The sequence below is a fragment of the Narcine bancroftii genome, chromosome 6 (genome assembly GCF_036971445.1).
Source record: "Narcine bancroftii isolate sNarBan1 chromosome 6, sNarBan1.hap1, whole genome shotgun sequence".
In the NCBI taxonomy this organism is placed as follows: Eukaryota; Metazoa; Chordata; class Chondrichthyes; order Torpediniformes; family Narcinidae; genus Narcine; species Narcine bancroftii.
The window spans coordinates 97065961-97080408 of record NC_091474.1 but is presented as its reverse complement, the minus strand read 5'-3'; the positions used below and the strand labels follow the sequence as shown (position 1 = coordinate 97080408).

At 41.4% G+C, this 14448-nt stretch overlaps 1 protein-coding gene across 6 annotated transcripts in view; it reads left to right on the top strand.

The window, feature by feature from the left end:
• The first annotated feature begins 8268 nt into the window (after positions 1–8268).
• Positions 8269–14448, top strand: part of tbrg1 (transforming growth factor beta regulator 1) — a 64653-nt gene continuing 58473 nt past the window's right edge. For 3 of the 6 annotated variants that reach the window (XR_011340251.1, XR_011340250.1, XR_011340252.1), the window contains exon 1: positions 8269–8589. Coding sequence is in view for 3 of the 6 variants with exons in the window: in XM_069885851.1 (XP_069741952.1) it covers positions 8404–8589 (186 nt within the window). In the remaining 3 variants the exon portion in view is untranslated. The remainder of the gene's footprint in view (positions 8590–14448) is intronic. The other 3 variants (XM_069885851.1, XM_069885850.1, XM_069885849.1) reach the window with 3 other exon arrangements.

The following is a 14448-nucleotide window of genomic DNA, read 5'->3' as shown; positions in this document are numbered from 1 at the left end:
CCCTCTTCTACCGCACTCCTCAGTGTCTGACCATTTACTTTGTGTGTCCTTTCTTGGTTTGTCCTCCCAAAATGCAACACGTCACACCTGTCTGCATTAAATTCCATCTGCCATTTTGCCACCTCATGTCTTCTTTTACCTTCCTGATTTTCTTAAAGTTTTTCTTGCATTTTTGATACTCTTCAGGTAGTTCATTTGCTCCATGTTGCCTGTACCTGTTATACACTTCTCTCTTCCAAACCAGATCCCCAAGGTGAGTTCCAGTGCCACTAAAAGATAAACTCAAGCAGGAACTTGACCAAATGACATCACTGGGAAAGTGGAGGAGCCAATAGAATGGATGAATTCAATTATGTGTGTCAGAAAGAAGAACAGTGGCTGTTCTTGCACACCTACGCGTGTGCATGGACCCAAAAGACTTGACTGCCAATATCAGATTCCAACCAGGGATGAAATTAAAAGTGCAAAGTTTTTCACCAAATTAGATGCATCCCAAGGCTTCTGGCAATTAAACCTGCATGAAGATAGCACAAAATACTGTTCATTCAATGCACCATCTGGCTGATACTGCTGCTTAAGGATGCCTTTTGGAATTTCCTCAGCTCCTGAAGTGTTCCACAGGACAATGGAGCACACCATAGAAGGGATAAATGGGGTACTGAGGGAGTTGTTACATGACAAATGTGAATTCAAGTGGACGGCCAACCACAAGGAAGAATGGGGAGAACTGAAGACCATTCTAACTACATAATCAGCGCTTCTTACATTCTTTGACCAGAAGGACAAAAATATTTATGGACACTTCAAAAGATGGAATAGGTGCTGTACTACTTCAGTCTGTAGAAGAATAATCAAGGATGACGACTATATCTGAATGTTGATATGCGCGGATAGTGAAAGGATGCCTAGCTCTTGTCTATGGACTCAAGAAATTCCACAGTTATGTGTATGGTTGACCTACATTCATGGCAGAGACAGACCACAAGCCATTAATAGCAATAATCAAGAAATTCTCAGTGAGATGTCACCAAGAATCCAAAGACTGATGATGAAGCTACCATGTTATGACTTTGAATTGCTGTACACACCAGGGAAACTTATTGTGCTGGCTGATACAGTGTCCAGGGCAATGACACAGAGTGAAACACACAATGAGTTCCACAGAGAGAGATCTGAATCTCCACATGTGAACCTGATCACTGAATCTCTTCCCGTATCTAACATGAAATCCAAGCTGATCACAGCTGGAACAGAAAAGGACATAGTTCTACAGAAGGTTATCAAGAATCTGAATGAAGGTTGGTCCAGAGGTGAATGTCAGCAATACTACAACATCAGAGCAGAGCAGAGTGTTGCCAATGGGCTTCCACTCAGACAGAGCAGAATTATCATTCTTCAATCACTGCAACGTTATGCTGAAAAGGGTGCATGAGGGGTACCTTGTAATGGAAAAATGTACGAGGGCTAGAACTGCTGTTTACTGGCCAGGGATAAATGCTGACATCGACAGGATGGTTCCCAGCTGTGAGACCTGTCTGAAACATTGGGCAAAGCTGCCAAAGGAACCTGCTGACCAGAGGAGCCATGGCAGAAATTGGGACTGAACTGTTCCACCTGAATGGAAAGAATTACCTGCTGGTTATTCTATCGAACCTATCCTGAGATGGTGCTGCCTCCCAACATGTCTGCTGCCTGTGTGATCAGATATATGGTCGATCTTTGTAAGACATGGAATTCCTCAAATTGGAGTCTCCAGGTGGCGCTCATGGAGTAAACACGTTTTGGTTTTTGCTCCATAAAATATACTATTTTTAACCTGTATCCACCTTTGAACTAACTTCACAGAAGTCAGAAAGATCTTTATTATTTCTCTATTTATACTTGAGTCTGAAAATTTTGAAGAAATGACTGAAGGAAAAGCTACACGAGCTAAAACCCGGGCAAAAGAAGGTGACGGCCGAGAGAAGAAACAACCAGACATTAAACTAAGTGAGATGACCTTCAATGACTTTTTGAAATTTTTTCGCGATGAATTCAAAGATGTTTGTCGCAAAAAAGACCTAGCTGAACTTCGTACAGCTTTAATTGCCTCAGAAGCTGAAACCAAAAAACAACACATCTTAATTGCAGCTCTTCAGACTGAAGTACAACAAAAAGAGATTAGACTGGCTGAGGTCGAACAGAAACTTTCCAAAGCAATTAAACAGCTAGAAGCACTCCAGCTGAAAAGCATTGATTCAGAGAACCATTCCAGAAGACAAAATATTCGTTTGGTTGGAATTCCTGAAGGCATTGAGAAAGGAGATCTCCTGACGTTTTTTGCTGAGCTATTAAAAGAAGCATACCCATCCGAATTCCATGCTGATCCACCGCTACTCGATAGAGTACATCGTATCTGGAACCGAAATGCTGAAGCTTCTAAACCCAGAGTGGTGATGGTCCGTATGCACTACGTGAGTACAAAGGATAGATTGATTCGTACAGCCAGAAGACTTGGAAATGTGACTGTTCGTGGCTTTAGTCTAAGAGCCTATGAAGATTTTAGTCCGGAGGTAGTACGGGCTCGAAGACTGTTTAAAGATCTGATGTCCGAATGTTTTGAGAAGAAACTGAAACCTGCGCTCCTGTATCCTGCGAGGCTCAGAATTTCTCCGGAGAACCAAGCTCGTCAAATATTCGACTCCGTGTCTGCAGCACGAAACTACCTGTCGGCTAATTTCCCGTCTAGCGCGACCTCTCAGCCCGAGTGACCGATTAAAAAATGCGGTAGATATTGGTCTTTTTCAGGTTAATAGTCAGACTCTGATTTCTGACCATTTGAAAAGTAATAGATCATTGTAGCTCTAATTATCCTGTTCATCTCTATATTTTTTTTTCTCCTCTGTGAGAAATTTTTTTTAATATATAAGTGTATGTTTAATTTTATATTAATCTATACTAATATGATTATATTCTTTACTATTTTATTTCTGAGTTACTGAAAATGGCGATTTTTTATTTTTTGTTTATTAAAACTTTTCGCGGTTTTTTTTTTACATTCGCCATTTTCTCTTTGTCTTTCTCCATAAAATCCTTCTTATAAGTTTAGGTGGTGGATCTTACCTTAATATTAGGAGTTGCCGTCTGAAGACATGGGGGTAGGTTTAGTGTTATTTCTTCTTTTTTCTCTGATCGCTCTCTGGTCAGATGGGGGGCTTTTTGGGTGGGGGGTGGGTTTTGATTTTCTTTCAGGGGTTTTTATGTTTAATTTTCTTTCGTTTTTTCTTGATTTTTTTTAGAACTACAGATATGGCTGACACATCGTCATTTCCGGTCCTTCTTTATAGCTTAATTCTTCTTCCGGGTGCATGGGTCCCTGCTTTGGTTAACCCTTTATATACTGGAGGGTTGACCTAAGTAATGGATCAAAACATTAATTTTGTCTCTTGGAATGCTAATGGTTTAAACCACCTGTTTAAAAGGAGGAAGGTCTTTAAAGTATTCCAGAGACTGAAAGCACAGATTATTTTTTTACAGGAGACTCATGTGAGGAAGGAGGATAATCTGCGTTTTTTTAAATCTTGGAAAGGCCCACAATTTCATGCCAACTCATGCTCTAAGACTCGAGGTATATCTATTTTTATTGATCCCTCTATTACATTTGTTCAACATGACATCACTGTAGACCCTAACGGCAGATTTTTATTGGTTACTGGGTTATTATTCAATATTAAGGTTGTCATGGTTAATGTTTATGCCCCGAATGTAGATCACCCTGAGTTTTTTAGATCTTTGTTTACTATTTTACCCAATCTAAATGAATATCATTTAATAATGGGTGGGGATTTTAACTGTTGTTTGAATCCCCTGCTAGATAGGTCGAAACCTTCACAGTTCCTACCGAATAAATCGGCTACATATATTAACTCTTTCCTTACTAACTCCGGAGCTGTTGATATTTGGAGATTTCTTCACCCGACAGATAAAGAGTTTTCCTTTTTTTCTCATGTATACCACTCATACTCGAGAATTGATCACTTTTTTATTGATTCACGTTTTATTTCACTTGTAACTGCTTGTAAGTATGACATTATAGCCATTTCAGATCACTCTCCATTACAACTCTCTCTTAAATTCAAAGACTCTGTTTCTACTATTAAGCACTGGCGTTTTGATGTTACATTATTGCAAGATTTAGACTTTGTTAAATTTATGAAAGAACAAATTAACTTTTTTTTCAACAAATTACACTACGGAAATTTCTTATGGAATATTGTGGGATACATTCGTGGTCAAATTATTTCTTACTCAGTAGCTTTGAAGAAATGCATCAAAAACAAGACTCATCTATTGGTTGAGAAGATTAAAGACATTGACAAGAAATATGTGACTGATCCTACTGAAGAACTTTACAAACAAAGAATTGAACTGCAGATGGAATATAATTTGTTACTTACATCTTCGATTGAAAACCAGTTAATTAGATCTAAATCTGATTTTTATGTGCATAGTGAGAAATCGGGTAAACTGAAGAATATTTCAGTTAGACGCCAAATTGTGGAGATTCGCAAACAGAATGGAGAACTGACTGTTAACCAGGAAGAGATAAATCAATCTTTCCAAAATTTTTATACATCCTTATATAGTTCAGAATCCCCTCAAGACCTTAGTAATATGTTTAATTTTTTAGAACATTTGAAACTCCCAAAAGTATTACCTCAAGATAACTTAGAATTAAGTAAACCCATTACAGATTCTGAGATCAATAATACTATTTCCTCACTGAACTCGGGGAAAGCACCAGGTCCTGATGGATATTCTGTGGAATTTTATAAAGCTTTTTCTTCTACTCTCTCTCCCTGGCTTATTAAGATGTTTGATGAATCTATCACATTGGGTAAACTACCACAATCATTTTACAGAGCTACGATTTCTCTAATCTTGAAAAAAATAAAGACCCGACCGAATGTTCTTCTTATAGACCAATTTCTTTGTTGAATGTTGATTCTAAGATCTTCTCTAAAATTCTAGCGACAAGGCTAGAGAAGATATTACCATATATTATCTCTGAAGACCAGACTGGATTCATTAAAAATCGTTATTCCTCTTTTAATATTAGAAGATTGATGAATATTATTTACACCCCTTCACATAAGTCCTCAGAATGTGTTATTTCATTAGATGCTGAGAAGGCCTTCGATAGAGTAGAATGGCCTTATTTATTTACAGTTCTTGAAAAATTTAATTTTAGTCCAATATTTATATCTTGGATTAAACTTCTTCATAATTCCCCAGTTGCCTCGATTTTTACTAATACCCAAAGATCGCCATATTTTCGATTATTTTGGGGCACCAGGCAAGGGTGCCCCCTTAGCCCTTTATTATTTAACTTAGCTTTAGAACCTTTGGCAATTGCTATCAGAGAAGCACCCAATATTACTGGTATTATTCGTTGCAGGGATATTCATGAAGTATCACTATATGCAGGTGATTTATTGCTATATATTTCCAATCCTGAAAATTCTATTCCTGCAGATTTATCTTTATTAGCCCAATTTAGTAATTTTTAGGGATATAAACTGAACTTAAATAAAAGTGAATTATTCCCTTTTAATGGATGGGTTCCTATTTATGATAGTTTGCCTTTTAAAATAGCTAGAGACTATTTTATATATTTAGGGATTAAGATTACTAAAAAACATAAAGATTTGTTTAGGACTAATTTTTTCCCTCTATTGGACCTGATCGGTAGTTTACTTACTAATTGGTCACCATTATCCCTATCTATGATAGGCCGAATTAATGCTATTAAGATGATGATCTTACCTAAATTTTTATATATATTGCAAGCTATACCTATTTTTGTTCCTAAATCTTTTTTTGTTAAGGTCGATTCTAAATTGTCTTCATATATCTGGCAAAACAAGAATCCTAGATTGGGAAAAAAATATTTACAGAAATCTAAACTGGAGGGAGGATTGGCATTACCCAACTTTAGAATTTATTATTGGGCAATTAATATTAGTTACTTAAGGTATTGGTTGAATTATTCAGAATTATCTCTAAATCCCCATTGGGTAAATTTAGAAATTAAACTGGTACAAAATTTCTCAATTCGTTCTATTTTGGGAGCTGCTCTCCCTTTTACTCTTACTAAACTATATAAACTAATTGATAATCCAATGGTTAAACATACACTATGTATATGGTTTCAATTCCAGTGATTTTTTGGCCTAAGTCATTTTATCTTGGAAACCCCTATTGTACTAAATTTCTTTTTCATCCCTCTCTAATTGACCAAGCTTATTTACTCTGGAAAGTTAAAGGTATAACATGCTTTTCGGATTTATTCTTGGATAACTCTTTCATGTCATTTGAACAATTATCCATGAAATATGATTTACCTAGATCTCATTTCTTTCGATATTTGCAGATTAGGAGTTTCTTAGTTTCGACTTTACCCTCTTTTCCCAATCGGGAGACTACGACTGTTTTAGAGGATATACTATATTCAAAATTCCCTCCAAAAGGTTTGATATCTAAATTATATAATATAATTACAAAAATAAATTCTGGGACTTTTGGAAAGTTTAAAAATGATTGGGAAAGAGAACTCAACCTTCATATTTCCAATGAAAATTGGAATAAAATTCTGCGACTGGTAAACTCCTCTTCTCTATGTGCAAAATATTCACTGATACAGTTTAAAGTTGTTCATAGAGCTATGTCTAAAGATAAGCTCCATCGTTTTTATTTTCATATCGATCCTATATGTGATAAATTTCAATTGGAAATAGCTTCCCTTACACATATGTTTTGGTCCTGTCCCTCTTTACAGAATTATTGGAAGGAAATTTTTTCCATTATATCTACCGTTTTGAATATTGATTTACAACCACATCCCATTACTGCAATTTTTGGATTACCTATGATAGATTTGACTTATTTATCTCTTCCTGCGGATGATATGATTGCTTTTCTTACACTAATGGCTAGAAGATCTATACTATTGAATTGGAAAGAGGTTAATCCTCCCACTGTTTTCCAATGGTTTACCCAAACTATACTATGTTTAAATTTAGAGAAAATTAGAAACTCTGTCTATGAATCCCCTTCTAAGTTTGAGTTAACCTGGCGACCATTTATTCAATATTTTCATTTGTGGTGAGTTGATCTGGCTCTGTTTTCTTTTTATGATTATGTATGATAATTGGGCTGTTAGATGAGATCGGAGAGATCGGCGTGATTTAGCTATATCGGTAGGTATTTTGTTTTTAAGTTTTTAATTCAGATTTGTTTTTTCTTCCTTTTTGGTTTTTTTTTCTCTTTTTTTAATATATTTTTAATTATATCATTTTTTTAGAGATAGTTCATACTCTAAACTGATCTAAAAAATTTTTTATGATATATTTTTATTCTGCAATATTATTGTTTAATATCTCTGTATTAATTCGTTATTTACTATGTATTTTTCATATCTCTTTGAACTGTATGTGTTTATAAATTATAATAATAATAAAAAGATTGGAAAAGGAATTCCTCAAATTGTCTAGTGACAATGGGCCATACTATAGTTGTAGAGAATTCCAGAACTTTGAGAAGAGTATGATTTCTGACATGTGACTTCAAGTCTTCGGCATGTCACTCACTGAGCTCCTGATGGGACATAGATTATGCACACTTCCCTACACTGCTGTCTCAAATAAGAACAGAGATGTCAAATGGAAATGAAAACATCTGCAAAAAGCAAACTATTGAAAGTCAGTGAGAAGCTTAGGGCCACTGGCACAACACGACGCTGAGACTCCAAGATTTTGACACCTGGGACAAGAAGCCTCTGTTCGGGAGGAAGTAAATCCAAGATCCTACAGTGTCAAAGCAAAGGAAGGCCAAATACTGATGAGGAATCAAAAGAGCCTGCTGAAAATGCAAATGACACTGCAAGAACAAATGCAGAGGATCCAGCTGCACAGTGACAAACTTTTCTGAACTTACATATTACATACATGTGCACTAAGAATTAGAAGGGGGTTGTTAGTTAAGTTAATAGTGATAATTTAAAGTCTGATTCTATTTTCATGTTTAAAGATAATTAAAAGCAACTTTTGTTTAAATAACCATTTATATTGGTGAATATCTATTGCTGCCGGGTTTTGGGGTCCTCTGGGCTCGTAACACTACCGAGCGACCACCGCCGAGCGCCGTCCGACCCACAAGGCGGACCTGAGCGACCCCGACCCATCGGCCGGGAGTCGCCGGAAAGACCCAAGCACAGACAAGCGATCATGAGCCGCAGGAGGGAGCCGAGTGCCGCCGAACAATCCCCGACCCACCGGGGGTTGCCGGAAAGACCCGAGCGCCCCGAGCCGCCGGAAAGACCCGAGCGCCTCTCGGGCCCAGCGCCGCCGCCAACCTTTCTCCGCGATGGAGGCACACAGCCTGGAGACCGAGGGGGAGATCCTGCACAAGTCGCCGATGATCCACGGCAAGGAGCAGCTCCGGCACGGACACAAGGCCGCCGTCCTGCTGCCCGTGGTGAGTGTCCCCGTGGGGCGCAGGCCTTTGGCCGGACTTGCCTCCGCAGCAGCAGCTCGCCTCCCCCGGACTCAGGTTAGCACGGGAGCTGGATGGCCGCCTCTCCCGGGCCGGGGAGAGGGGGGAAGGGGGGAGGGGAAGGGAGGAGGAGGGGAAGGGAGGAGGAGGGGAGAGGAGGAGGGGGGGTGGGTATGGGGAAGGGGAGGGGGAGGGGGAGGGGAGGAGGAAGAGGGGAGAGGGAGAAAGGGGGAAGGGAGCCAGGGGCTAGTGGAGGGGAGGTAAGAGTGCTGGGGAGAGGGAGGCAGAGGGAAGGGAGGGGAGCTGCTGGAGGATGGTGGGGGGGGGGAATGGGGCAAATGGGCAAGGGGGAATAGGGAGGGTGGGGAGGTGGCTTGTGGAAGGGACTAGGATCGAAGCAGGGGCAAAAGGAAGGAGGAAAGGTCAGGGCAGCTGGGGTGGGAGGGGCAGCTTGGTGAAGGGTTGGCTTGGTGGGGAGGGGTGGTGGCTAGGAGGGGTAGCTCACGGGAGGGAGCGGCGGGGCTTGCGACATCATCCGCAATGGTGCCTTCCTGCCTCCCCCGCAAACCCCTCCCTGTGCATCCCCATCCCCCCACGCGTCCTCTTCTCCACTCTGAAAGCCCTGCAGATCCTTCTCCCCCACACATAATCCCCCCCACACACCCCTCCCATGGGCCTCTCACCCCCCTCCTGCAGACTCCTTTACTTACCACAGAACCCCCTCTCCCTCCCACAGAGTTCCTTCCCACCTCCCCCACCCCACAGACCCCTTGTACTTGTTCCCCATAAAGAACTGTTGCTTGGTTTGGGAGGTGTTGACCTGGTTTTGTTGGAAGGGGTTTTTGTATTTTCACCCAGCAACAAAAAGGGAATAGGAATTTTGTGTGTGAGACCGTGGGCTTGGAAGATGTCAGAGTACCTGCAAGGAACTATGGACCATATTTTGCTGGTCTGCACAGCAGCCTCAGGGTGTCAGTGATCAGCAGATGTGCCCACTCCATCTATGTGGCTGGTACGTGATGATCTCCTGGATATTGATGTTGGAGAGACTTAGTGATAAGTATTGCCATTGAAAGTCAAGTCTAGGTGGATAGACTCTTGTTGGAGATGGTGTTTGTCTGGCACTTTTGTGGTACAAATATTTGTTCTACTTTGCAGATCCTACTCTTGAACAAATGGTTGTGCAGCCCCAACCACTGAATTATCTTTCCCTTGGTGCCTAATGAAATCCTAACGCTGCCCAGCTGAATGCCATCTTTTAACAGGTACCTACCTGTTTCTGACAGGCATCAATGCCCAAGAAGCATGTGATAACCTGCTTTAATGACTATAGATTAGTGGCTCTCACATCAACAAGTGTTTTGAGAGGCTGGTGTTGAAGAGCATCGACTCTTGTCTGAGCGGCGACATGGATCTGTTCCACTTCCCCTCTCGTAGTAACAGGTCAACGGTGGATGCCATCTCACTGGCTCTTCACAAAGCCCTGGACACCTGGACAGCAAAGATGCAGACATCAGGATGCTCTTTATCGGCAACAATTCGTCATTTAACACCATCATCCTCTCAGAAAACTGATCAGCAAATGCCAAGATCTGGGACTCACCACCTTACCATCAGACTCCTCAACAATAAACTCAAACAGAGACTCGTTTAAGGACTGACTTTGGACAATATTTATTACAGAATTTTTTTTCTGAATTACGTTGATTTTCCTTTGTTTACAATTCTCTCTTTTGTGCACTTATCTTTTTCTCGAGTAGTGGGGAGGGGTGGTGGCTAGGAGGGGTAGCTCACGGGAGATGCCATCAGAGGATCCAGCTGCACAGTGACAAACTTTTCTGAACTTACATATTACATACATGTGCACTAAGAATTAGAAGGGGGTTGTTAGTTAAGTTAATAGTGATAATTTAAACCAGGGGATGCACAGGGAGGGGTTTGCGGGGGAGGCAGGAAGGCACCATTGCGGATGATGTCGCAAGCCCCGCCGCTCCCTCCCGTGAGCTACCCCTTGCCTGGGGTGGGGTTCCTGTGCGCTCCCGCACTATTTTACTTGGAAGCCTGCCTGCTTTTTGCTCATACCTTGATGAAGGGCTCAGGCCTGAAACTTTGGTTAAATACCTTTGCTACATAAGGACTTGCTGAGTTTCTCAAGCACTTTTGTGATTTGAGCGGCAATTGGTATCTGCAGACTTGTTTAAGTAAATCCAGGAAAGCAGTTCTAGCAGAGTGACATTAGCATGTGCCCGACCACTTGAAAAACTGTCCACGTTGTGTTCTGGTCACAAAAATGTTAATCTCAGTCTATCTGCTTTCATTCATTAACAACATGGTAAATGTTGTTAGACCCTTGTTGATTTTAGATTTGTTGTTAGAGTACATACATCACATTCAACCCTGAGATTCATTTTCCTGTGGGGAGACAGAAATGCCAATTATTGATCGTGCAAAACTGTACGCAATGTGCACATGTAGACAGATAAATGTAAATAAACTGACTGCAATACAGAGAGAATACAAAAAAATTTTTTTAAATGTGCGGGACTAAGAGTCCTTAATGGGTCCCTGATGGAGTTTGTCGTTGAGGAGTCTGATGGTGGAGGGGTGGCAGCTGTTCCTGAACCTGGTGGGGTGAGTCTTGTGGCACCTGTACCTCTTTCCTGATGGCAGCAGTGAGAACAGAGCGTGTGCTGGGTGATGTGGATCCCTGATGATTGCAGTGATGTGGATTCTCGATGATTGCTGCGTTCCCTGTAGATATTCTCGAAAGTTGAGAGTTTTACTTGTAATGTCCTGGGCGGTGTCTGCTACCTTTTGGAGGCTGTGATGCAGCCAGTCAGCACACTCTCCACCACACATCTGTAGAAATTTACCAGGGTTTCTGATGTCACACCAAACCTCCTCAAACTCCTGAGGAAATAGAGGTGCTGACATGCTTTCTTCACAATGCCAGTAGTGTATTGGGTCCAAGAAAGATCCTCTGAGATAGTGACTCCCAAGAATTTACATTTGCACACACTCTCTACCTCTTGAATCCTCAATGATCACTGGATCGCATACCTCTGGCTTTTCCTTCCTGAAGTGAACAAGCTCCTTGGTTCTGGAGACATTGAGTATGAGGTGGTTGTTGGTGCACCATTCAGCCAAGTTTTTAATCTCCCTCCTGTATGCTGACTCATCACCTTCTTGTATACAAGCCACTACCGTGGGATCGTTGACAAATTTGTAAAAGGTGTTATTATCGTACTGAGCCACCCTGCGTGAAGTGAGTAGAGCAGGGGGCCAAGAACGCAGCCCTGAGGTGCTGTGCTACTGATGGAGATTGTGGAGGAGATGTTCTTACCAATTTGCACTGATTATGGTCTATAGGTGAGGAAATCCAGGATCTAATTACATAATGAGGTGTTGAGTGCCAGGTCTTGGAGTTTGCTGATCAGTTTTGAGGGGATGACGGTGTTGAATGCATAACTGTAGTCAATAAAGAGCATCCTGATGCCTGCCCCTTTGCTGTCCAGATGTTCCAAGGCTTGTGCAGAGCCAATGAGATGGCATCCGCCATAGTCCTGTTGCTGAAATTGGCCAATTGGAACAAACCCATGTTGCCGCTCAGACAGGAGCTGATATGCTTCAATACCAGCCTTTCAAAACACTTCATCACTGTGGATGTGAGTGCCACTAGTCAGTAGTCATTTCGGGAGGTTACCACACTCTTGGCATCAGTGCGATTGAGGCCTGTTTGATACAGGTGAGTAGCACGTTGGATATTGAAGATATATTTGAATACATTGGCCAGTTGGTCAGCACAAGTTTTTGGTACTCGGCTGGGTACCTCGTCTGGATTGGATGCCTTCCTCGGACTCACTCTCCTGAAGGAAGCCCACACGTCATCCTTGGATACTGTTAGTATAGGATCATCAAAGTACAGTGGTTCTTCGTTATTCTGGTGTTCAAATTGGGTGTAGAAGGCATTGAGTTAATCTGGGAGTGAAGCTTTACTGACCTCCTTTTGCACCAGATTGGGTTTTAAAGTTGAAGTTTATTTGTCATCCAATTGTACCAGTACAACCTGACAAAACTGGTCCATGGTGCAGAACATTCCAAAACATGCTTACAGACATAACACACATACAGGCAAATGATACACATACACAGTACTTATATGCACATATTAAAATAAATATTCTTAATAAATAGTAGAGAAGCAGAGAATTGTTTTAAAGGTCATTCAAAAGTCTCATTGCCTGTGGGAAGAAGCTGTTCCTCAGCAGGTTATTGTCATTTAGGCCCTGCCAATGTCGTCAGGTAGCCTTAGTTGGCTTTCTGTAGGTCATACCTGGTCCTTGTGTAGTGATCTGGATTTTTAGACTTAAATGCCTATGATATGGCTCTCTGCAGGTCCTGGATTTCATTCTTCATCCAGGGCTTCTGGTGGGGAAAACACTGTTCAGTTTGTTGGGGGACGCACTCGTCCACAGCAGTTTTGATAAAGTCTGTAACAGTCCTATTGTAATTATTCCGATCCTCAGCTAAATCCTTCAACTCTACCCAGTCCGCTGAATCAAGGCAGTTTTGTAACCGTTCCTCAGTCTCCTGCAACCACCTTCTGGCTCTCCTCATCTTGTCTGTATGTAGGTAGAAGCAGCCCTGCTAGGTGATCTGACTTGCTAAAATGCTGTATTGGGAAAGGACGAGGTATAAAAGTAGTTCAGCACAGGTGACATAACTGAACCCAGGTTACCGTTGCTGTAATCGCACTGTACTAACCATGCTACCCAAAGGAGCTCATTGTTCATTTTAGATGGAGACACTGAGGGACCACATATCTGTTTGCGTTAGTTGTCTTCATCATCATCCGTAGCCCCTTCAAATCCTTAAAAGTCGGATAGTCCACTCTCCATTAAAAAACATTAGGACAACCTGCCACCGTTCTTCCGTTATTGTAGTTGATACTGACACGTCATCGCTGCCACTGCTTTCGTCATCGGTAGTGGAATTATCAGTATATACTATACTGGCTTTTCTAAATCCATTGAGGATAGTTTCTGGTGTTATTTTATCCCATGCTCTGGCATACTTCAGTGTAGGTTGCTCTTTTCAGCCGTCCGGTGGGATGAATTCACGAGTGCCGTTCTGAATCTTTTCCTCCCATTCTGATCTAATGAACGTATTGAATGAATGATTAATGGAAATATTGAATGGCTACAGAATACATATCAGCCCACCTGGAATTACTGCAATGTGGGTGCCAACAGAATTTATAGACTTTTGTGTTGAATGATCTTTGTGAGCTGCCATGAAATCAAATATGAGTAATGATTTCTTTGAAAAAAAAAACTGCCTGGTCTAGGCTTGCAACAGCTTTTCTCCCACAGTCTCATAACATTGGAGTCCTTCCAACCTTTCTTGTTACAGTGCGCAATCATTTTTTTAAATATGATCAATTTAGCGCCACTTGCAGTGCAACCAAGCACTACAGTAAAGTACAACCTTTCATGTCTGGTCATGGTAATGGCCACAGTTTTTGCTCCCAAAACAGCCACAGTTCTTGCGGCGGGGATGTCAAAGATTAGTGACGTCGGCAGATGTGATTTTTAAGTTCACAAATTTAATTAGCGACGAACCTGTGAAAATCAGTGGTTTTTTATTTCCAATCTTCTGGAAGTCACTGACCTCCAGTTGTTCTAGTTCTTAATGATAATCCATTTCGCTTCATAAACTTTGATATCCAGGGGAACCGCGCCTTGTAATCCAGGATGCCTCTCACGTGCCAATAGTCTTTCTTTCATCTGAATGGTGTCTGTAGATACAGCCTGATTTTGTTCTCTACGACTAAGAACCCACTCCTTCAAGTCAGAGTCTGACTGGGGCCATTTAGCTTTCTGACTACGACGTGCGTGTTTTCGTGGATTCATCCTG